The 25,433-nt window shown below is 43.2% G+C and overlaps 1 protein-coding gene across 5 annotated transcripts in view; it reads left to right on the forward strand.

Annotated features, from left to right (window-relative positions):
- CDK19 (cyclin dependent kinase 19) overlaps window positions 1–25,433 on the forward strand; it is a 276,135-nt gene that overhangs the window by 156,396 nt on the left and 94,306 nt on the right. For all 5 annotated transcript variants that reach the window (XM_033936298.1, XM_033936299.1, XM_033936294.1 and 2 more), the window contains exons 5-6: window positions 7,885–7,942; window positions 16,904–17,035. In XM_033936298.1, coding sequence (XP_033792189.1) covers window positions 7,885–7,942; window positions 16,904–17,035 — 190 coding nt within the window. The remainder of the gene's footprint in view (window positions 1–7,884; window positions 7,943–16,903; window positions 17,036–25,433) is intronic.

The raw sequence follows: 25,433 nt of genomic DNA on the forward strand, positions 1-25,433 counted from the left end.
TTTTGGACCCCTTGGTGATATGCGATATATATAGATTTTGCGCCTCGGTAACTGAGCCCTTAAAAAGGGACCATGCTTGCTCTAGCATTTTTACAGTGCTTATCCTCTTCTTAATCTTCTTCCCCACCATGAGTCTCATCTTTTCATAATTCCCTTTTCAGAAGTTCAGTGCCGTGGCTGACATTCTGGATCGATATTTTGCCCCTGTGTCCAGGTAGAAGCGGATAATATTTTGGTCACTGTTTTCCAGCGTCCCTTCTACTTCTACACCTTGTGCCAGTCCTCGAAGTCCATTTAGAATTAAGTCCAGAATCGCCTTTCCTCTTGTATTTTCCTTGACAAGTTGTTCCAGGAAGCAATCGCCTACAGCATCCAGGAACTTGGTCTCCCTACCGCAGTCGGAGATGCCTAGGTTCCAGTCTATCCCCGGATAATTGAAGTCACCCATGATAACTGCGTTGCCTCCCTTGTAGTTGCATTTAATCTCGTCCATCATCTCTCCATCAATTTCTTCGGACTGCCCTGGGGGGTCAGTAGTAGATGCCAATCTTCGTTTCCGTTCCTTTTGTTCCCGGAATTTTGGCCCATAGAGACTCTACCTTATTTTTCGTTTCCGGCGTGTTCTCTCTGGTAGACTCAATTCCTTCTTTGATGTATAGGGCAATACCCCAACCTTTTTGACCTACTCTGTCTGTGTGGTATAGCTTGTATCCCGGTAGCACAGTGTCCCAGGCGCTTTCCTCATTCCACCATGTTTCCGTGACGCTGATGATGTCAAGGTTATCTTTTTGTGCCATAGTTTCCAATTCCCCCATCTTATTTCTTAGGCTTCTTGCATTTGTGTACACACACTTAAGTTTGTGGCCTGTTACTTTCTTGCAATTTCTTCCCTCTTGTGGCGTTTTTGTACGTCAGGATTTCTATCTTGCCTATGATCCAGTGAGTCTTCCCTGCTATCTTCCTGCACGGTATCCTCTGGGTATACCGGTTCCTGAACCATCGACTCTTGGTCGATTGTCGGCTTTCCACTTCTTCCTAGTTTAAAAACTTCTCAATTTCTCTCTTGATGTTGCTTGCAAGTAGCCTCATTCCCTCTCCACTGAGGTGGAGTCCATCCTTCTTGAATAGCTTGCTCTTCCCCTAGAATGTTATCCAGTTGCGCACGAAATGGAATCCTTCTTCCTCACACCAGCGCCTCATCCACGCGTTGACTGCTTGCTGCTCTATCTGCTTCGTCTCATCGGCCCTAGGTACCGGCAGGATCTCCGAGAATGCTATCCTCTATGTTCTGGTCTTCAGCTTCTCTCCTAGCATCCGGAACTGGTCCTTCAGTCCTTCCCTGCTGTAGTTCCTGTTGCTCATGTTGTTTGTCCCCACATGGATCACCACCGCTGTATCTTCCTCTTCCACGCTGTCGATGATCCTGTCGATGCGGCTCACTATGTCTTCTACCTTGGCTCCCAGTAGGAAGGTCACCAGCCAATCCTGTCGTCCTCACGCTATGTGGCTGTCAACTTGTCTGATGATGGAGTCCCCCACATTGATCGCTGTCCTCTCTGTCTTCTCTTGCCTCTCTAGCCGCAGGTCCGTGTCCCTGGTGTATGACTATCTCTCCAGCCGTAGGTCCGTGTCCTCTGTGCACTTCCATCTTCCCTCATCCTGGCGTTGGCTTGCACTGGACTTGTCTTCATGTGGGTTCCCTCCGCTGTTTCCAGATCTCGCTGTGTCACCGATTTCTTCCTTGTGGTTGTCCTCCAGGTGGTCCTCACTCCCTGTAGGTGCCTCTTGGCAGTTCCACTGTCGCTGGTGATTTTTCACGGCCTCCCTATATGCCTCCTTGATGAACTTCTCTAACTTCCGGACTTCTTCCTCAATGGTTTCCTCTATCTTGACATTCTCTGCCTCTCTGTCCTCTTCCTCCACTGCTCGAAGTGCTTCTAGTTCCAGTATTCTGCCTTCTAGGAGTCTGATTTGTTTCTTCAAGCTCTCCAGTTATTCGCATCGAATGCATACATAAGACCGCCTCCCAGAGGGGAGGTAGTCGTACATATGGCAGACGGTGCAGAAAACTGGGTAGATCCCTGCTTCTGTCTGCTGCTTCCATTGCTGTCCGCTTGCCGGTCTGTTGTCTGAAATGGTTTTTCCCTGTTTATTTATGTAGCATCTTCTGTGTCTGCTGTGGCTGTCCTCTTCCTCTTCTTCAGTGATTCGTCCCTTCTTAAGGCCCTTTACAAAGGCCCACTCGCTAAGGTGAGCACCTTTAATGCTTGCCTATAACGCGCCCCAAACGGCTGAGCGCCATTGGCCCCTCACCCTCTGCCTCCTCTGTCCAACTCCTCTTCTCTCCCTTCTGCCTCTCTCCTTAGCTTCACACTCAAACATCAAGTGAAAACAGTAAAATCATGAAAAAACAATGGAAGACCAATTGACTTTGCTGATATGAATTTATGGACTTGAGAAGATTCAGCTAAGTCAATTGGTCTCCAGTGTTTTTTCATGATTTTACTGTTTTCACTTGATATTTGTGTGTGATTTACGATTGATGAACGGAGACATAGTGGTGATATGAACTTATGTATTTATGAATTTAAGAAGATCCAGCCTAGTTGATTGCTTGTTTTTTATTTTTCATTATTTATTCTTGATTTTTGATGCTTTTGTGATTGATTTTTCAAGGGGATTTCAAGCATATCTTATAAAATTTTCTCTCACCCCTCTTTTTTTCCTCACAACGTCTGCACGTCTGCACTTTGTATTTATTTATTGAATGATAATAATTAAAAAGGGTAATTATGATCTACAGGGCAGGGTTTATTTAGATCTTCTGGTCTGGTGCTAGTCACCTATGAATACCTGCCCGGTGCCTTGGTCACTCATATGGAAATTTGAGCCTGTACTGAAATTCCCTTATTTAGTTGTTGAAAATTGCAAATTGCAAGATTAAATTTACAGTGCAGGTGCTATCCTGATGCTGAGTATAAAAAGGGTTTTTTACCAATTTTTCAATTAGAGACTTTTTCACGATATTGGTAATACCTTTTTGGTTTTTTGAAGCCTGCTTACGCCATCAAGATTTCTTTTTTTTACTTTTTACCAATGGTGAAGAGGAAATCTAAGATCGTCATTCTGCTGCACAAAAAGGGATGCAGGATGGAGGCTGCAAATTACAGACCGGTAAGTCTCACATCGATAGTGTATAAACTTATGGAAACATTGATTAAACACAGATTAGATACGATCCTGAACGATGAGAGACTAAGGGATCCCCACCAACATGGATTTACAAAGGGAAGGTCCTGCCAATCCAATCTAATCAGTTTCTTTGACTGGGTAACAAAAAAGCTAGATATGGGATGTCATGTACTTGGACTTTAGTAAAGCTTTTGATAGTGTCCCACACCGCAGGTTATTGAACAAGATGAGTTTGTTGGGATTAGGGGAAACATTGACAGCATGGGTCAAAGATTGGCTCAGTGGCAGACTTCAGAGGGTGGTGGTAAATTGTACTCCCTCTGAAACGTCAGAAGTGATCAGTGGAGTGCTGCAGAGCTCGGTCTTGGGTCCTATCCTATTTAATATCTTTGTACGGGACCTGCCTCAGGGACTTCAAGGTAAAATTGCATTATTTGCAGATGACGCTAAATTGTGCAACATAGTGGGCAAAAGCACAGGGCCCGACAGTATGACGCAGGACCTACTCTTACTGGAACAATGGTCCGCAACTTGGCAACTGAGTTTTAAGGCCAAAAAATGTAAAGTTATGCACCTTGGCAGCAGAAATCCATGCAATACTTACACTCTGAATGGTGAGCCTTAGCAAGAACTGCTGCAGAACGGGATCTAGGAGTAATCATTAGTGAAGATATGAAGACTGCCAATCAAGTAGAGAAAGCTTCATCCAAGGCTAGGCAAATGCTGGGCTGCATCCGAAGAAGTTTTGTCAGCCGAAAGCCCGAAGTTGTAATGCCGTTTTACAGGTCCATGGTGAGACCTCATCTGGAATATTGTGTTCAATTTTGGAGGCCACATTATCAAAAGAATGTGCTGAGAGTGGAGTCTGTTCAGCGAATGGCCACCAGGATGATCTCAGGACTCAAGGATCTCACGTATGAGGAACGTCTAGGTAAGTTGCAGCTATACTCTCTCAAGGAACACAGAGAGAGGAGAGACATGATAGAGACGTTCAAATATGTTACTGGCCGTATTGAGGTAGAAGAAGATATCTTTTTCCTTACAGGACCTACAGCAACGAGGGCATCCGTTGAAAATCAGGGGTGGGAGATTTCATAGTGACACTAGGAAGTATTTCTTCACAGAAAGGATGGTTGATCATTGGAATGACCTTCCACTTCAGGTAATTGAGGCAAGCAACGTGCTTGATTTTAAGAAAAAATGTGGGTTCACTTCGAGGAAGTACTTAGGGGGGAGGGTCCTTAGAGTGGGCAGACTTGTTGGGTCAGTGGCTCTTTTCTGCCGTCATTTTCTATGTTTCCATGTTTCTATGGTTTTCCCGGATGAATTAGTAAAAGTTAACTAATAATGGGACCAATGGCCACCTTTGTAGAGCAGAGACTGGAGGGAGCTTCAGCAGGAAGAAGCGTGTTGGCAGAAGCATGCATGTCCTCCATTGAAGGCGTCACCTTGTCTCTGGAAGAGTAGAGTTCGCTGACACAACCTCTGTCGATGGGGACAACTTTGGAAGTCGATCACTGTGGAGCCGGAGAGGAATCTGCAGCTGGTTTGGAGCAAGACGAGTCTACTGGATTGTTGGTGGAGAAATTGAAGCAACAACATGGAGTGAAACTTGTGAAGGTTTTTTCCTCTACTGTGGATTCGAGTACTCAAATTTCCTCCGAGGGTGCTGGAATAGATGTTACCCCATTACAAAGACCGATGGTCTATTTGGGAGGCTATTTCAACTATGCAACGCTCTCTGGGCAATCACATACAAGTTCTTTCCTCCTGCTGTACTTTGGTTTTCTCAGAAGATTTTGATATTAAAAATGGAATTTCAACTTTGGAAAATAGAACTTTAGATTATGAGACCAGATTAAATACACTGGAGGCTCAAGCTTTGACAAATGGGAATTTACATTTAAAAGAAGAGATTTTGGAGAATGCTGTCAGATGATGTAATCTCAGGATTATAAACTTTCCTAAAGCATTTTCAGTTAATCAGGTTTCAAGTTTATTTAAAATTTATTATACCGCCCACTCAAGCCTTCTAGGGGTTGTACAAAAATGCCAAGATATGCTCAAGATATGTTTAAAAGATATTTAACTGAGATTTTGAAGGCCTCATATCCACCTCTCTCCAAAGTTTATTATTTACATGAGAAGAAAAAGAAACGGAGTACTAACCAGCAGATTTTATCTGTAGATAGTTTGGACTTAACAAATTTCCTAGAGAGAACAGATCCCGAGGCACTAGTTCCAGCTACCTTTTTGGTACAGTTTGCTATTGATTCTGACAGAGAATGGTGGCTGAAATTGGTTTTCAAGCATATAGATACTATGGGGCTCACAATTAAAAAAAAACCCCACAGAACCCCAACGTTCAAAAAGTGGCCTAAATCGGTACTTGGACGATCGAAAAGCCAGATCGTCCAAGTACCGATAATCAAAGCTGGCTTTAGATGTATTTAAAACCAGCTTAGGCTTTTCCACTGCCTCTAAACGCCTAGAGCGAAAAGAGGTGTTTTTAGAGGAGGGGAAAGGGCGGGAGGTGGGCCGACCTAGACTTAGGGCTCCTTTTACAAAGCCACGTTAGCAGCTTTCTCAGTGCACGCTAACCCCCGCGCTAGCCGAAAAACTACTGCCTGCTCTAGCAGCTAGCGCAGCCGGCAAATTAGCGCACGCTATTACACACATTAAACCACGAACGCGGCTTCGTAAAAGGAGCCCTTAGTCGTACAGCAAGTATAACCAAAAACTTTAGTAGGTTGCCCAGTTGGAACTTATACGTTTTCATTAGACCAAGTTAAAACAGGTATAAGTTCTGAATAGGAGCCGTTGAGCTGATCGCGGCTGCAGCGATCAGCTCAGCAGCCCCAGCAACTTGCCCTCCCCAAACCACAATGATCATGGCAGGAGAGATGGCTTATCTCCCTTGCCGCGATCGCAATCCCCCCCCCCCCCCGAACTGCTGCGAACTGCGACAAGAGAGATGCCCAATCTCTCCTGCCTCAGTTCACGGCAGTTCGGGTGGGGGATGGATTGTGATCGCAGTAGGAGAGATGCCCAATCTCTCCTGCAGCAATCGGGATCCACCCCCGAACCCCAACAATACCAGCAGGAGGGAGCCCAACCCCTCCTGCCAAGGTGCAAGCCCCCGTACCCCCCCCCCGACTCTCTCAAATACCGGCAGGAGGGAGCCCAACCCCTCCTGTCAAGGTGACCCTCCACCCCCCTCATATATGGGCAGGAAGGATCCCAGGCCCTTTTGCCCATGGTGCACCCCCCCTCCCGCAACCGCCCCCAAACCTCCAATTGCCACCCCTAATCACCTCCCCCCCCCCCGACACCCCCCTGAACTTACATTAATTTGGACGGACGGATTCCAAGTCCGTCCGCCCGGCAGGCCCACCATCCTCTGAATGGCGGGCGTAGGGACTGATTGAGCCAGACGCCTAAGGCCCCAGCCACAGGAGGGGCCTATGGCAACTGGACCAATTCCGGTTGGCCCAGGCACCTAAGGCCCCTCCTATGGGCATCTCTCCTGCCGTGGTTCGCGGCAGTTCAGGGGGGATCACGATCGCAGCAGGAGAGATTAGGCATCTCTCCTGTCGTGATCGTTGCGAGGGGGGGGATTCTGTAACCTGTGTTGTTTTTGACAGATGCCAGTTACAGAATCCAGCTTTTAGGCGAAGGCCCCCTCCTTCGCCTAAAAGGTCTTGTTTTGGGCGTTTGGGACTTGGCCAATTTTTTGGTTGATAATGTGTTCTAAGGCGATTAAATTGCTGAATGTAGAGGTAGGCCATTCTGAAAACCCCCTCATTTTGGATGTTTTTTTTGAGAATGGACATTTTCCCTGCTGCTACTTTCAGCGTTTAGGGCCTTAGGCCAAAAGGGGACTTAGACTTTTTTTTTTTAATTATGCCCCTCCACATTTATGAAATGTAAAATAAGAATGTACCCAGAAGAGAAGCCAACAGTTGTGAGACCTCAGGTAGGAGTTACATTTCTTCAAATGAGTCCTTTCTTATTGTGGGATAAGAGATGCTTATTTTGAAATTTATTTCCAGTAAAGGACGAATGATAACAAGCACACCATGAGAATTGACTTCAATTTTTCCAGAATTACTTCAAGCTCCATCTTTAATTACCAGCTTATTTTCTTAGTTTGTCCTTTTTATAGTTTCTCCTCCTAAGTTTGTGAACTAATAATTACAATGTATGACTGGAAATTTTTTCCTTGATTAGTTTAATTTGAAAGAACATTATTGTTCTTTGATTGCTGATTTCTAATTATATTGTACAATTCCTGTTGACTGATAGTCATTCTAAAATGAAATAAAACCAAACCAACCTAAGAATTGCCGCTGCTGGGTCAGACCAGTGGTCCATCGTGCCCAGCAGTCGGCTCACGTGGCGGCCCCCAGGTCAAAGACCAGTGATCTAAATGAGTCCAGCCTCACCTGCATACGTCCCAGTTTAACAGGAACTTGACCTCTTTACCTAACACCCCAGTGGATTACAAAGAAATGCATATGTCGAGTTAAGAAAAACCATCTATTGTAACTATGACAAATTGTAACCCGTTAACTGGATATTCTGCTTCTTAACCTGCAACCTGTTATCTGCATGAGGTGGATTCTTAGCTGCGAGTCAGAGACCTCTGAAAGCCAATGCTGACAGCAAAATTTGAACTTTTGTGTTTTGCAGAAGCCAGCAAACATTCTTGTCATGGGAGAAGGCCCTGAAAGAGGAAGAGTTAAAATCGGTAAATGTTCTTGTGGCACATTGCTTGCTTTCTTGTGTTCCTGTATTTATCAAGTTTAGTTCCTATTAGAGAAGTCAAAACCTTGCCTAAAGTTTATTGTAAATGTTTGCGGTAACCACACTGATGAGTCTTGTCAGATCTTTCTGCCAGGACAGACATTTCTGTTCCTCTTAGAAGCCCATCCCTCATTCTTCTATCCTCTCTCATTTCATCTGCAGTAGTTTTGGGAAATATATTTTTCTTTCTTTCAACACTTGGTTTTTCACGTGGTATGCTTCACCTGCTTTTTTTTGGCCCGGGTAAGTTTCATTTTGATGCTTTCTGGTCTTTCAGATTTTTGCTGTTTGGTGGCCTTATTTTTTGCATATCAGTAGATTGCTTCCACCTTGGGGTCATATGGGTCCCCCCATTAGGAGGACAGTTTTGAAAAATGTCACCTGCATGACTTTGCATAATTCATTCAACAGCAGTACTGTGTGCTGGAAGATCAAACACAGGATCAAACTGCACTGGTATGTTGTTGTTGTTGGGTTTTTTTTACATTTACACAATATCCTATGCTCAGAACAACTTAAAACTTTTGGTGGGTTCAGTAGCTAAGTGACAATACCATAATATAACATAACATAACATTTCTATACCGCATTACCCATCAGATCTATGCAGTTTAACAAAAGTAACATACTGCTACATTAAAGAATGAAATACATTTTCAATCTTTCAAAAATCTCCTAAATAATGTTTAATAATAATAGAACAGTTTATATACCGCAGGACCGTGAAGTTGTGTGCGGTTTACAATAATTAGAAGATGTTACAGTTTTAATGGACTTAGCAAAGTTCTGCTGGTTAACATTGATAGAATGGTGCTACAAGTTGAGTGGAATTAGCAAAGTTAGAAACTAGTGATTAAGAACTCACAGGGATCAGTTATTGTGGGATGAGGTTAGTTGCCTAAGTACTTTAGGGACAGATATGTTTTTAGGCGTTTCGTAAATTCCCCATAAGTAGTAGACATAAGCAATTGTTCTAGATCTTTAAACTAAACTAAACCTTAAGTTTATATACCGCATCATCTCCACAAAAGTGGAGCTCGACACGGTTTACAGGAATTAATATAGAAAGGAACTCCAATGGAAAGGAGAAGGGCTTAGTAAAAAGAAAGAAAGAGGGGACTTAGTATAATGGAGAGGGAGGGAGTAGTTACATTTTAGCGAAAAGCCAAGTTTTCAAATGTTTTCGGAAGCGTTGGAGGGAGGTCGAACTCCGAAGAGGGGCAGTGAAGCTGTTCCACAGCTCGGTGATCCTGAAGAGGAGGGATGTCCCAAGTTTTCCTGTATGGGATATGCCTTTTAAAGAGGGGAAGGATAATTTGAATTTTTGAGTGGATCTAGTGGAGGTAGGATTCGAGGAGAGCCAAGATAGAGGAAAGAGGGGAGGAAGGATGCCGTGTAGAGATTTGAAGGCTAGACAGGCGCATTTGTAGTGAACCCTGAGGATAACTGGGAGCCAGTGAAGCTTAGACAAAAGCGGGGAGACGTGGTCGAATTTGCTCTTAGCGAAGATTAGTTTGGCTGCGGTGTTCTGAATCCGCTGAAGTCTGTGAAGACTTTTCTTTGTTAGGCTTAAGTAGATGGAGTTGCAGTAATCCAGCCTGGATAGAATAATGGATAGAACGAGGACAGCGAAGTGTTGTTGGTAGAAGCAGGATCTTACTTTCCTTAACATGTGAAGATTGAAAAAGCATTTTTTTACTAAGGAGTTTAGGTGTAGAGTCAATGATGATTCCCAGAACTTTGCTTGAGTGCTCAAGCTGCAGTTTGGTGCCAGAGGATAGTGGGATGAGGGTGGGTAGCTGATCTAATTTTGGGCCGAGCCAGAGTAGTTTTGTTTTGGTCTCGTTTAGTTTCATTTGAACGGTGAGCGCCCAGGATTGGAGATTCGTTATACAAGAAGAGATGTTATCAGAGAGGTTGGTGAGGTTAGAATCGATCTCGAGGAGGACAAGGATGTCGTCTGCGTAGGTGTAAAGTGTCTCCAAGGGGGATAGTTGGAGGAGTTTCAGGGAGGGCATATAAACATTGAAAAGATAGAGGTGAACCCTGAGGGACTCCGCAAATCGGTTTCCAAGGGGAGGATGAGGTGCCATTCATGTTAACGAAGTAGGAGCGGGAACGTAAGAATTTTGAGAACCAATCTAAGACTGTGGAGTTTATGCCAATTTCAGAAAGTTGGAGGATTAGTATGTCATGATGGACGATGTCAAAAGCTGCAGAAAGGTCAAATTGAAGAAGGACAGCGAACTTGTTGCAAGACTGAAGATGTTGGACTTTTGAAATTAAAGAGGACAAAAGGGATTCGGTGCTGAAGTTGGGTCTGAAGCCATGTTGGTAGGGAAGAAGAATGGAGAATCTCTCAAGATAGGATGAGAGTTGGGTAGCTATGATGGACTCCAACATCTTGGTCAGGAGAGGAATGTTAGCTATTGGGCGATAGCTGGATGGTGTGGAGGGGTATAGATCAGCTTTTTTCAGTAGAGGGGATAAGGCAATGTGTCCCATTTCTGCAGAGAATAGGCCTGAGAGTAGGGCGGAATTTATAAGTTTGGTGAGAGATGAGATGGCTTGTGTGGGAATATTCTCCTATAAGTAGGAGGGGAAAGGATCCAAGGTACAATTGCAGAATTTTAACTTGAGGCAGAGTTTGGAGACCTGGGAGTCGGAAACGAGCTCGAAGGCGGTCCAGGATCTATCGGCTGGGATATGGTTGGCCTCGGTTTGATTAGGGTTGGAGACGGCAAGCACCAGAGAGTTGTAAGAGGGTGTTGGAGGGAAGGAGCATCGTAAGGTAGTGACTTTCTCATTGAAAAATTTTGCTAGATCATCGGCAGATGGAGAGGAGGGGAGTGTTGCGGAATCATATTTAGAGGATATGGAACGCCAAATGTTGAACAGTGTGTTACTTTGGTTGTTGGATCTGGCGATTTTGTTGCCCTAGTAGTTCTTTCTTGATTTTTTTAATTCAGTATTGTAGAACTTAATATTCGCCCTCCAGGACTGTCTGTCGGTGGGGGATTTAGATTTTTTCCATTTGCGTTCCAGTATTCGACATTTCTGTTTCAGTTATCTGTGATATGGAAGGTACCAGGGGGCCTTGCAGGAATAGGAGACAGTTTTAGTGGATAGTGGAGCAAAGGAGTGGTAGGTGGACTCAGAGAGGGTGCCTGGTGTGAGAGGAGATGTTGATGATGTCTTTTGAATTTACATCCTCTAACCGGAGGGGAGACAAAATTTAAGTGTGGCTGAGAAAGAGAAAAGGTCCGTTATGTATTTAGGGGCTAAACCGAATAGTACCTTGTAATAGAAACAAGCAAACTTGAACTTCACACGTGCCTCCATCGGCAGCCAATGCAGAAGTCGGTAGGAAGGTGTAACATGGTCGAACTTCTTCAACCCAAGGATCAGTCTGATTGCTGTATTTTGCACTAATTGTAGTCGCTGTGTAAATTGCCAAGTAGGCGATGTTACAGTGATGAGGGATTGTACCAGAATTGTGAATGATGACACATCAAAATATGCTCTAATGGACCGAAGCTTCCAGAGAGTGAAGAAACCCTTTCTGATTATGGAGTCCACCTGGTCTTTCCTAGTTAGGCTTTGGTCCAGAGTTACACCCAGTATTAACACATTTCTCAGCGATTTACATCAGTAAAATTTCAAACAAATAAAAACCAAAAAGGAATGCCATAAAAAATAGGAATCTCTTAAACCAGCTGAGTAGATTTTAAATTTTGAGCTTAGCTATATCCCAGGTTTCCAAACTCACAATGGATACATTTTATACTAGTTACAGCATTGCAGTGAAATATATTCCAAGTCTTACATTTAGGCTCCTTTTACAAAGGTGCGTTAGGGCCTTAATGCGCGGAATAGCACGCACTAGCCGCTACGCCTCCTCTTGAGCAGGCGGTAGTTTTTCAGGTAGCAGGCGCTAAAAACCCTAGCACAGCTTTTGTTTTAGAGCCATCAGAAGAGGCACTCCAGATATCAGCAATATCAAATTCACGGAGTTGTTTGCTGCTGACGCTTCCTCATAGGCTCACACTTTTTAGAAAACTAAATTTTATCGAGTTCTCCAATCAAAGTTATTAGATTAGGTAATAATTTCAGTGGTTTAGACATTTGCTAATACTAGGGCCAACGCCAACGTGCATGTTTGGTACTGCTTCAGAAAAATAGGAAAGTACACATAGAAGAAAACGCACAACATAACATAGAAATCTTAATTCCACTGTGCAGAATCTGCTCCAAATGCTATCTGAAGAAAATAGGTTTTTAACAATGTCTTAAAAGCCTTCAGACCTAATGTGCCTTGGGAGACTATTCCAAAGATTGGGTGCTAAGAAAAAGAAAGCTTTATTACACATGGATTCCTAGCTGGAAGTACCAATCTATTATCCTGTAGCAACCTTAACGTACGCGCTGGAGAATAAGGATTCAAATAATCAGGAACCATAGTATAGAATGCACTAATATTTTGAACTGAGTTCTATAAACAATGGTTTTTACTTTTATGTCCTAGCAACTTTATAGCAGTGTTCTGCAAAGTCTGTAATTGGCTGATGTTAAATTTAGTAAGACCAAAATCAAAAAACAAACTGCAGGCAACTATGTACGAGATGCAGGCAATGTTTATTATACCAAATATTTATGCAGTTATAACAGACCAAAGGACCTTATCCTGATACTGAGTGAATGACAACAGACAGAACATGAAGAACAGGGTCGATGTCCTGTGTGATGAGTTGAAGTCGTAATAGTATGTGGAAGCGCTGAAGGCACCAGTTTGTCTTTAAGATTTGGATTCCTCATGAGTGCGATAGTAGGTTTTGCTCCTCTAAAACATTGATGTAACTCCAGGATCCGCCAGTTGGACATGACGATGCGTTTGACCTTGCCTGATAGATGTGAATGTTTTAAAACTAAAGTAAAATCTGGTGGCTTACGTGTCTTATTTCCAGTTTGAAGTAAATCTTCACGATGTAGCAATTTGGAACGTTGGTAACCATTATATATATCCTCCAGGGGATAACCCCTTTTAAACTAAACTAAACTAAACCTTAAGTTTATATACCGCATCATCTCCACGGGAGTGGAGCTCGACACGGTTTACAAAGCTTAAAAATATAGGAAGAGAGAGGAGAAAGATTTATAAGGGCATATATAAAGAGGGGATGTAACGGGAGAAGAGATGTTATATGTTAGAGAAAAGCCAGGTTTTCAGTTGTTTTCGGAATAGTTGGAGGGAGTCCAGGTTCCGCAGCGGGACAGTGAGGTCGTTCCAGAGGCCCGTGATTTTGGAGACGAGGGATCTACCCAGTTTACCTGCGTGGAGGATGCCGTGTAGAGAGGGGAAGGATAGTTTATGTCTGTGGGCAGATCTGGTGGTAGCAGGCGTCAGGGCGAGGAAGGATAGAGGGATTAGGGGCGGAAGGATGCCTTGAATGATCTTGAACGCCAGGCAGGAACATTTGAAATGAATTCTGGAAAGTACTGGGAGCCAGTGAAGAGTGGCAAGTAGTGAGGAGACGTGATCAAATTTGCGTTTAGCAAAAATCAGTTTGGCAGCAGTATTCTGAATAAGCTGGAGTCTGTGAAGACTTTTTTTTGTTAGGCATAAATAAATGGCATTACAGTAGTCAAGTTTGGATAGGATAATGGATTGTACAAGGACGGTGAAATGTTTTTGGTGAAAATAGGATCTAACTCTCCTCAGCATGTGGAGGCTGAAAAAGCATGATTTTGCCAGGAAATTCAGGTGATCGCTGAAGGAGAGGGAGGAATCGATAGTGATGCCGAGGACCTTGCTTGAGAACTCAAGGTGCAGAGCAGGGCCTGTGGGTAGTGTGAAGAGGGTGGGCAGGTGAACTAATTTTGGGCCGAGCCAGAGTAGTTTTGTTTTTGATTCATTTAATTTCATCTGTACAGAGAAGGACCAGGCGTGAAGTCTCATTATGCATGAAGTGATGTTCTCTTGGAGGTTTGTTAGGTTCTGATCTGTTTCAAGGAGGATAAGGATATCGTCTGCATATGTGTATAGTGTTTCAAGGGGGGATAGTTTGAGGAGCTTCAGGGAGGTCATATACATGTTGAAGAGAATAGGGGATAGGGGAGAACCCTGTGGGACACCACAGGAAGGTGTCCACGAAGCAGATTTGGAGCCGTTTGCGTTGACAATGTAGAAGCGAGCGCGAAGGAAGTTTGAGAACCACTTTAGGACAAAGGAGTCTATTCCAATCTCAGAAAGTTGGTAGATTAGTATGTCATGGTGCATTACGTCGAAAGCCGCAAAGAGATCGAACTGTAGAAGAATGGCAAATTTGTTTTGAGCGTGTAGTTGTTGCACCTTTGAAATTAAGGAAACTAGGAGGGACTCGGTGCTGAAATTGGGCCTAAATCCGTATTGGTAGTGTTGGAGAATGGAGAATCTCTCTAGGTAAGAGGAGAGCTGAGTAGCGACTATGGTCTCTAGCAGTTTAGTTAAAAGAGGGATATTTGCTTTTTTCAGAAGAGGGGATAAGGCAATGTGTCCCATTTCTGTGGAGGACAGGCCCGATAGTAAAGCTTTATTTATAAGGTTAGTAAGGAAAGAGATGGCCTGCGCAGGGATGTTTTCGTAGAGGTAGGATGGGAAAGGATCTAGGATGCACTTGCAGGATTTGAGTTTGAGGCAAAGTTTACAGATCTGGGGCTCGGATACGAGTTCGAAAGTAGTCCATGATCTGTCAGCAGGGATAGTTTCAGAGTCCTTCGGAAGAAGAGAGTTGTAAGAGATAGATGGGGGGAACGAGCTCTTTATGGTAGTGATCTTGTCGTTGAAGAATTTGGCTAGGTCATTTGGAGAAGGGAGGGGGGGGGGAGGGGGAGGAGTCGTTTTTAGAAGTTAGGTTTCGCCAGATGTGGGACAGTGTACTGTTTTGATTTTTTGACCTGGAGATTTTAGGTATTCTATTATGTGTTAGATCTATTTGCAGAAGTGGGGCTACTATATCGATTTCTCTTTTTAAAGTAGATTCCATATTTAACCAATCTTTAGGTATTGGATCATGTAGTTTAGAAATCTTTTGAATACTGTTCAGTACCTTAGCAAACTGAATCAACAAATAGGAGTCAAATCAATTCAATTTTAACTGCAATGAGGCATCAGTAATTTCTGATTCAATTTTCTAGTGAAAATTCTCTCCTTAGTACTTTTTGTATTCCAAATTCTCTCATTCCATATAAGGGGAAAAAAGCACAAGCTTATGATCTGTCCATGAAATACTATTACCAAGGCAATTACTAATCCTATAGTCCTTCTCAAATTTTGTAATAATCTGATCCAATGTGTGTCCTAATTGATGTGTTTAAAAAATTTACCCATGATTTCATATCCAAATCTATCAAAAATTGATTGAAATAAGGAGTTTGGGAATTAACTAAACTAGCAAAATGAACATTAAAGTCACCCATAATTATCAAATTTTAAAAAGACAGTGAAATTTGTGACAAAGCCAAGTAGATCTTATCCCAAAGACAATTTTGATAGACAGTATATTGAAACTTGGTACAAAGGGATCTTAAAATTAATTTTAACCAACTGTAGCTCCTTCTAATTTACATACGTGTTGGTAGTTCCACCAGTGAAAATGAAGAGTCATAAAGTAGAGCTAAACCTCCGCCTCTTTTGGATGATCGAGACTTTCAACCGTATTTGAAACCATGGGGAGCAGAATCTAGGATACGAGACTCTTTCCCCATGTCTGAGCCAGGTTTCTCTTAAACCCAGTACCTGAACATGCTTTGTAAGAATAGTATCTTTCAAAAATGACGTTTTAGTTTTCAAAGATCTACAATTCAACAACCCAAAGGTCACAGAAGAGTCACTAATCTGGGAATGACAGTTTATCTTGATCAAATTTGGGGATGGAATCAAACTTGAAGCTGGAAGATTTACTACTAATTGTGGTTTTAAATGTCTACGACCAACGGTTATTGGAATACGCTGAACAGGACCACAATGAAACATTGGTTCTGAATCAGAGAAATTAGCAGCCATTGGCCATCTCACAAAATAAATGAGAGCAAAGAAAAAGAAGATTCCTAATCTCGATAAGATTTCTAACGTACCTCTCAAACAAGACACAGCAAAGTCTAATTCTGGCCGAATCAGAGGGAACCCAATAGATAAATTGCTCACCCCAAGGAGCATGACCTGCTCCTTGGGCGTGTTCCTTCGGCACTATGGTGCCGCTAAGGTGAAAACTTAAGTTGCAACAAAAATGGAAGTGCTTACTGAATTCAGCAGACACGTGATCACTATGTGCGATTGGGTCTTGGAGAATTAACAGGCAGTAACTCCTAAAAGACCCAGGGCTCCTTTTATGAAGTTGAGCTACACGCTAACGCCTCCATAGAGCTGGCGTTAGTATTTTCCATGTAGCGCAGGGTTAGCGCTTGCGGCATTGTAGCGCACGCTAAAAACGCTAGCACACCTTCGTAAAAGGAGCCCACAATATATACAGCAGCTCGCTCAGTGTCTCAAATAAAATTTCTGATCTGACGAAAATCAGTGTCCCAAGTCTTGAAATGATTTCCCAGCTTAAGGCAGGAGCCCCTGGATTTAAACCATCCAAAACAGATGTCTCCCTTGCAAGACAAAATTGTTTTTAGAACAAAAAATCTTCTGGGTGGAATACTTCAATATTTGCATTTTCCTGGACTCTTATGGCTTGCTGGGTTTATATTCTTTTACTTTTTTTGAATTAAGTCTCCTGTCTTTCTGTTTTTGCATATGTACAGTGTTGTTTAAATTAATACCACTTTGTTGACAATACAAATAGGTAATTCTTGCATTTTTCGGAGGAATCATTTAGCAAAACTTTTGGAAGACTTAGTATGTTCCTCTGTTCTTTTATTTCAGCTGACATGGGCTTTGCCAGACTGTTCAACTCCCCTCTGAAACCGCTGGCAGATCTGGATCCTGTGGTGGTAACTTTCTGGTACAGAGCTCCAGAACTGCTTCTTGGTGCAAGACATTATACAAAGGCCATCGGTAAGCAAATGTGATTTCCCTTGAAGCCAGCGCAATAAGTGTTATCGATGGGAAGGAAGGGATACCAATGAAAGATCTGCTTACGGAACCCCAACATTTGTTCTAAATAACCCCATAATATCTGTTGCAGCAGAAACCTCTGCCTGAAATTCAAGTTATTTCTGGCTGCTTTATTTTTCAACACACTGAGCTTATGAAACATTTGATCTCTTAATAAATGAAACCTCAGAATTCATTGAGCCATTACCTCAGTGACGTCAAAAACATTGCAAATGTGTTAGTTAAATGAGGACACTTTGAACACAAATTATGAATTAATTAGGACCCACCCACAGTTATACTAGTGTATTTTCAAAGGTCATACTAAATGTTTAAAAGTATTTTGAAAATCTTTAAGGAGTCCCGTTTTTTCCAGACACCATATTCAATACACTTGTGTATCTCAAGCATTCAAACAGAAAAGGCTCTAGTTAAAGGACCAAAGGGAACAGAATAGAAAAACACAGAAACCAGATTGGAGTCCTGAGCAGGGTTTTAGAAGTAAGAAGAGTGATTTTGAACAGGGCTTTGAAGGAAATGGAGAAGTAAGTTCTTTTCTGGCAGGAATGGAATGATTTGGCACTTCCCTAACCTCATTTTTGGAAGAGTTGAGCTGTTACTACTACTTATCATTTCTTATAGCGCTGCTAGACTTACGCAGTGCTGTATATTAAAACATTTAAGAGACAATCCTTGCTCGATAGAGCTTACAGTCTAATCAAAATAGACAAACAGGACAAATAGGGAATTTCTCACAGGGGGAATGATGAAACAGACATTGGTACTTTACAAGAGAGTAAGAATTAGGAGTAGACAGGGACAGATTTTTCAAATTATGGGGAACCACAAGTACAAGGGGGCACTCAGAGAAATTGAAAGGGGGAAGGTTTAGAACAAACGCCAGGAAGTTCTTTTTCACCCAGAGGGTGGTGGATACATGGAACGCGCTACCGGAGGATGTGATAAGCAGGAGCACGCTACAGGGCTTCAAAGAAGGTTTGGATAGGTACCTGGAAGACAAAGGGATTGAGGGGTACAGATAGGAGTAGAGGGAGGTTATAGGGATAGGATTAGAGAATTAGAGGCAGTTACAAAATCAGTCAGGGACACTGTTCAGGCAATTAGGCCTGATGGGCCGCCGCGGGAGCTGACCGCTGGGCAAGATGGACCTCTGGTCTGCCTCAGCGGAGGCAACTTCTTATGTTCTTAAAAGCAGCCTCGAAGACTGTGCGGGGGAGGAGCTTGGACAAGATGGCTGCCATTGCACTGTTGAAAGGGGTTGATGGTTAAAAAAAGAAAATTGAAGATCCGGGTTTTTCCTTCTGAACCCAGGTCTGGGGTGGTATTACCTGGCCCAATGGATCATTTTTTTTGAGCGTGGACCTGGCAATCTGGAGGAATTGGTCTAGGCAGGAGGAAGGAGACAAGTGGAGAATCTCAGGCCTCATTTCAGGTGGTTAGTCTCTCTCCAGATGATCAAAGCCTGCCGAATCAACCACAGCTCCATTCTGTGTCATTCTTGATGCTAAGAGAAGAAAGTGAGACTACTCTGTTTCAGAGCCGTGAAGTGAAGAGTAAACCTGTGGCGGTAACATAGCAACTACGAACATTGTTGGACTTAGCAGTGAGTGGTTCGATACAGGGGGAAGAAGGAAGGCAGGACCCGCCTGCTATCCCTCTAGCTTTGAACACTATGAGTACTGAAGATTTTGGTTCACAAATGGCTCTGACCTCAATACAGAGACCAGCTGTGGTTAACTTGAAAATAATTTGGGAGGCTATTACAGCATTGCAGGTTTCCCTGGGTATTCAGGATCCAACAATATCTTCCCACAGTAAAGAAAAAGTAAAAAACTTGGAAAATAACATTTGAGACTATACAACTTGATTAGAAACAGTGGAAACACAGGGTCAAACCTGGAGAAAAGACAATGGGAATATCTTGCGATCAGAAGTGACTGCAGCCAATCACAGAGTGGCGCGGGACCAGGCAGAAGCACAAAGGTTGCGCTCCTGCGTTGTGCGTCACTCTGCAAGGGAAAAGGCAGCCGTCCATCAGGAGACTGCGCTGGACCACCACCACTTAAAAAAGGTTCCGTGGGCGAGCTGGTGGGGAGGTGTATTCTGTCCATAAGACGCATCTACTTTTCCACCCCCTTTTCCTCTCTCTGTTAAATCCTAGCTCATGTTTGCGGTCTAACATCAGCTCTGGCAGGATACACATTTCAAATCTGACATATTGTAATCACAAAACAGAAAATAAAATTATTTTTTCTACCTTTTCTTGCCTGGTCATTATTCAAATCATGTTGGTCCCATGCTCTGGTTGTCTTCTGATAACTGCCAGGATCTCCTGTCCATTTGTCGTTTTCTTCTTTCTCTGTGCTAACCATCCATCTTCCATCTCAGTCCTCCCTTTCCGTTTCCTTTCCCTTCCCCGGAGGTCTGACATCTTTCCTTTTTTTGTCTTCATCCATGCAGCTGCAGCGATGGACCCACCATCCCCAGATCCACCATCTCTCCTTTTCTTAACTATCCTTTCATCCAGCATATCTCCCTTCTTCCCCACCACCCTAGGGTCCACCATCTCTCCCATTCTCTTCCCAACTACCCTCCTATCCAGTATCTCTATACTCCCCCCTCTACAACATCCTGTGTGTCCAACCTCTTTCCTTTTCTTTTCCTTCCCTCCCTAAATCCCATTGTCCACCATCTCTCTCCCTCCATTATTTCTTTCCCCCCCCTCCGTCCAGCATATGCATGTCTCTTTGAACCCCCCTTCCTTCCCTCCTTCCATATACTTCTATACCAGGGCTCCCCTACCCCGAAGGCTTGCTCCCCCCCCCCCCCGAAGGCCTGCATATTCTCCCCTGGCCTCCCGGTCTTACCTTTACTGAATTACAGCAGCAGAGCAGCCTGCACAGAGGATTGCCAGTGCGATCCTTTCAGGCTGCCATCGTCTTCAGGAGCACGTTCACTCTGCCCATGACATCAGAGGAGGGGTGGAACTGCAGCAGAGTGAACGTGCTCCTGAAGATGACAGCACCGCTAAAGCACCAGCGATCCTCTATGCAGGCTGCTCTGCTGCTGTAATTCAGTGAAGGTAAGAGCAGGAGGCCAGGGGGGAAGCCGGAGGAAACCAGCACTTCCCAACTGACCCTCGTCCCCTAAAGCAGGAGCAGTAGCGGCAGTGGACAGCCAGCAAGAGGCAGCGCTGCCGCTCCTACTGTAGGAAACTGAAGGCATGGGGAGTAGGGTTTGGCCCCGAATCGGCGAGGCCGATTTTTTCTAAATACAAATCGATTCGAATCGGAAATTGGACTGCACTATCATAAAGATCCTATGGGTCGCTGTGGGCTGATGGTCCGATTTTAAAATGGCGATTGAAGTAAAGCCAACTTTGCTTGCAAATTAGTTTTGTGGAGGTCAACCGTAATCCTACCCCACCAGTCATTAGAAAAGCGATTTTCACACATGCTCAGAGCCGGAGGGGAAGCCCTGAAGCAGCCTCTTGCCATTCAGCTGTTCAGGGCAGGAAGACTTTTTTTTTAAATGGCACAGATGTGTGTGTGTTACGCACAATACCTGTCCCCATTTAAAAAAAAAAAATTGTGCCCCTCCCCCAGATGACAGCCACCCCCTCAACAATAGCCCCCAAAATAAGAGAGGCAGGATGCACAATCCCTCTTGCCTCAGACACCCAGACCCTCCCCAGACTGCCACCCCGATGATGGTCCCCCTCTACAACAACTTAAAAAACAGGAGGGATGCCTACTCCCTCCTACCTTGGCCACCCAGGCCACTCCCACACCCCAGACTGCCAAAACCTGGGCCCCCCCTTTCTGACCCCTCCCACCATCCCACCAACAACTTCCCAAGAGAAGGCCCTGGTGATCCTGGGATGCACTGGGAGGGGCCTAATACTCCAATTGGTTCAGATACTTAAGGCCCCTCCCATAGGGGGAAGAAGAGAAGTGGGTTTAGGAGGAAAGATAAGAAGCTCAGTCTTTCACCAAGTTCAGTTTTAAATGGCAGTGAGATACCCAGGCAGCAATGTTGGATAGGCAGGCTGGCATGCTTAGAATTGGGCCTGGATTCCTGTAGAAATTTCTGGTGTAGAGAGCTAGATCTGGGAGTCATCTGCATAAAGGTGATACTGAAAGCCATGGGAGAAGATCAAAGTACCAAGTGAATAAGTATAGATGGAAAAAAGAAGAGGTGGCGGCAATAAGGCTCTTCTCCTCCCCAGCCAGGCAAAAGCAATTAATTACCCTGCCGCTACTCCGGGCATCTTCTCTCCATTTGGACACAAAAGCGGAAACAGGAAGTTTTCACTGAGGGGAGCCGCAGTGGAGAGAAGATGCAAGGAGTGGCGTCAGGAGTGGCGGAAAGGAAATAGAGAGTGGGGGTAAATGGACAATATTCGGACTGAAAAAGCATCACAAGTGGAGTGCCGCAGGGTTCGGTGCTTGGACCCGTGCTCTTCAACATATTTATAAACGACCTAGAAATTGGTACAACGAGCGAGGTGATTAAATTTGCAGATGATACAAAGTTATTCAGAGTAGTGAAGACACAGAAGGATTTTGAAGACTTGCAACGTGACATAAACACACTCGAGAAATGGGCTGCGGCATGGCAAATGAGTGGATAAGTGTAAGGTGATGCATATCTGTTATAAAAATCTTATACACGAATAAAGGATGTCCGGTGCAGCACTTGGAGAGACGGCGGTGGCGAAAAGGGTGGACAGAATGCTAGGAATGATTAAGAAGGGGATCACAAACAGATAGGAGAAGGTTATCATGCTGCTGTACCGGGCCATGGTACGCCCCCACCTGGAATACTGCGTCTAGCACTGGTCGCCATATATGAAGAAGGACACAGTACTACTTGAAAGGGTCCAGAGAAGAGTGACTAAAATGGTTAAGGGGCTGGAGGATTTGCCGTATAGTGAGAGATTAGAGAAACTGGGCCTCTTCTCCCTTGAAAAGAGGAGACTGAGAGGGGACATGATCGAAACATTCAAGATATTGAAGGGAATTGACTTAGTTGAGAAAGAGAGATTGTTCACCCTCTCTGAGGTGAAGAGAACGAGAGGGCACTCTCTAAAGTTAAAAGGGGATAGATTCCGTACAAACGTAAGAAAGTTCTTCTTCTTAGCCAGAGAGTGGTAGAAATCTGGAATGCTCTTCCAGAGGCTGACTCAAATAGGGCACTGGTCCTTGACCTAAGGGCCACTGTGTGAGCAGACTGTTGGGTACGATTGGCCTCTGGTCTGACCCAGCAGCGGCAATTCTTATGTTCTTTTGTGATTGGAGAGCTCGCCTGCTTGGCCTCACAACTCAACAAAGGTGATTTGCTTGAGAGAAGACTCTCCACAGGCGATCCGCAATGATTTCAAAACATTTCAAAATCGGTGCTCTCTCCATCTACACGATACTCTCCATCAAGACATTGATCCTCTTCATTGAAGCATTGGCACACTGCATCAATGTATGTATTTCCAGATATTGGTCAGTCAAATCCGAAGAGTACTGATTGATCTCTCTCTTCCAATGAGAAAAGCAAGAGGCACAGCTATATAAGTGTTAGTGCTGGTTGCCCTCGAGTAGGTGGCTTGTTCATTTTTACCTTGATTTCAGTTATAATTATATTGACATTGTTGCGTTGCCTTTGACTTTTGCAGATCAGAACAGAATACCTCGTTTCCTACTTCCTTATCTCTCCTCTTATAGGAATTGTCAGCTGCTTTGATATGAACTGAGGAGATGGGGCTCAGCCCAGAGATGAAGGAAGCAGAGCTGAAAGAAAAAGGTAGATGATACCATCTACATACTTGCGAGTAAAGGAGAATAACCATTGGTTCAAGACTTGTATGCCTTTCTAATAGAAAGAAGGTTATTGAGGTAAGAACCTAATCTTCCCAACACTGGAAAAGCACTGGGATTTTAAGCCTAAAAGAATTATGAAGAATAAAGAAGTTAAGATTGCCTGGGACATCCCTTTCTGGCTGATAACATAATGTTAAAAGAGAAAAATAATGGCATAGCATTGATCGTAGAAGTGTTAGTCCCAAGCAATTACTTGGTCAAAACTCATGTCAAGAATTGCAGTCAGAGATCAAAAAATGTGGCTTAAAGATACAGAAATATTTCATCATTTTGGATGTACCAGGCGTGATTGAAAGGAATTTTCAAGCACACCTTGATAGACTGCCTACACAGGATCTATTTATGAACTCTAGTAGGAAGCAACTATCCAATACTTTCTTGATCAGCACAAATCAGTTATCCTTATTTCTTTGGACACCATAGATCATCAGCTCTTACTTCAAAGACTAGCCTCGATCGGCATCACTAACCAGTCTCTTGAATGGTTCAGATCCTACTTCTCTTGCAGGATTTCCACAGTACATTTCAATAATTCCATCTCTTCTTCCTTTCTAAACAATTTCAGCATTCCGTAAGGTTCCATACTATCCCCATTACTCTTTAATATCTATCTCGCTCCGTTATTAACCCTATGTCAGTCAATCGGCTTCTCAGTTTTTGCCTATGCCGATGACATTCAAATTCTCCACACTGTCGATCCTTCTAATCTTAATGACATTGTTTCTATCGATTCTAAGTTAGAAAAAATTAGAGATTGGTTAAACACCAACATGCTTTCTCTTAGTATCACAAAAACAAGCAGTATTCTTTTCCCATGGAAAGATGACCTTCAACTTGTAGCACCATTGTCCATCGAAAATACTCCAATCGAATCAATCTCCTCAATTAAAATCTTAGGTGTCATTATTGACAACAAACTAACCTATCATCCCCAAATCAGTGCCCTTGTTAAAAATTGTTTCTACAAACTCAGAATGATAAGGTCTTTAGTCCCTCTCTTAGATACTCATTCTCTCAATTTTCTGATTCATTCCCTTGTTATTTCAAAAATCGATTACTGCAATTCACTACATAAAGGGTTATGTTAAAAAGATATCAAACGTCTTCAACTGATCCAAAACATGGCCATTAAAATCATTACGAATTCAAAAAATATGATCATGTCACTCCACTTCTAAAGAAATAACACTGGTTGCCTATTCCTCATCGGATTGCGCATAAAATTGCTCTCTTGACTTTTAAAACACAAAAGACCAATGAGCCTGCATTTATAGATACGACTCCTGATTCCTTTTAGAGCTTTAAGATCCGCCTCTCAACACACACTCTATGTCCCCTCACTAAAAATTATCGGTACCCATTGCGCTTCTATCTTCTCTGTCATGGCACCTACAATCTGGAACTCCCTCCCATCATATATCAGAGCGGAAAAAAATATAGATAAATTCAAGGGTAGTTTAAAATGCTTCCTTTTTAAAGATGCCTAAGAGTAATTTATCCTTTCTGCTATCTTATCATCTCGTTACTCTATCCCCTCTTCCTTCCCCCCTGTTTTTACCTTTTTTGTTTTCTTTTCTTTACAAAATTGTAGTTCTCCCTCTCTCCTCTTGTTTTGCTGTCCTAGTTTGATTGGTCTTCTTTAGGTCTTGTCTATTATTTGGTGTTAATTCCCTCTTTTTATTCATGTATTATTTCAATGTACAATGCTTTGAATTTTATGATTAGCATTTAATCAAATTTTAAAAAACTATGAACTATGAAGCTCTTTGGCATGATGCAAGTAGTCCTGCAAGTTTTAGCAGTAAATTTGAGTCACAAGATCATACTCTATATACCTTTGCTTAGGTGTGTGGTTGATTACTATCACGGTATGTGCAAAATTAACTCATTTGGAAACATTGCCCTGAAGAGAACATAAATTGTAATGTCAGGTAAGGATCATGCATGATATTAAGCATAAGAGCTGGTTCTCTGGGTGCTTGAGCCTTAGCTGTGTCCCGAAAGACATAATTTCTGTTTGGTTTAACACTCCTAATGATTTTGAAAAGTTGGCTTCTATGATGTTAAGTATACATACAGAAAAGAACCAAAATAAAACTGCAGAAAAATGTACAAGGTGCAGGAATTTATTCAATAAAAGTCATAAAAACATATATAACATAAATAAACCAATTGTATCCCCAAACTGGTCCTTGTTCTCGTATGTACAGGACCCAACACGGCCCGTGTTTCGAAAAACACTTCTTCCTCAGGGGTCGCTGATGGATGGTACGTAGAGTTTCAAAAGACCGGATTGGATGAAAACAAGCAAAATCTCAAACGGAACAATCATGAAAAGCTCGTATCGAAAGCACTGCACTGAGAAACACTAAGGGGCTCATAATCGAAAGAGAAAAACGTCCAAAAACCGGCCTAAGTCGGCACTTGGACGAACATTTCTCAAAAACGTCCAAGTGCCGATAATA

The sequence above is a fragment of the Geotrypetes seraphini genome, chromosome 3, assembly GCF_902459505.1.
Source record: "Geotrypetes seraphini chromosome 3, aGeoSer1.1, whole genome shotgun sequence".
Lineage (NCBI taxonomy): Eukaryota > Metazoa > Chordata > Amphibia > Gymnophiona > Dermophiidae > Geotrypetes > Geotrypetes seraphini.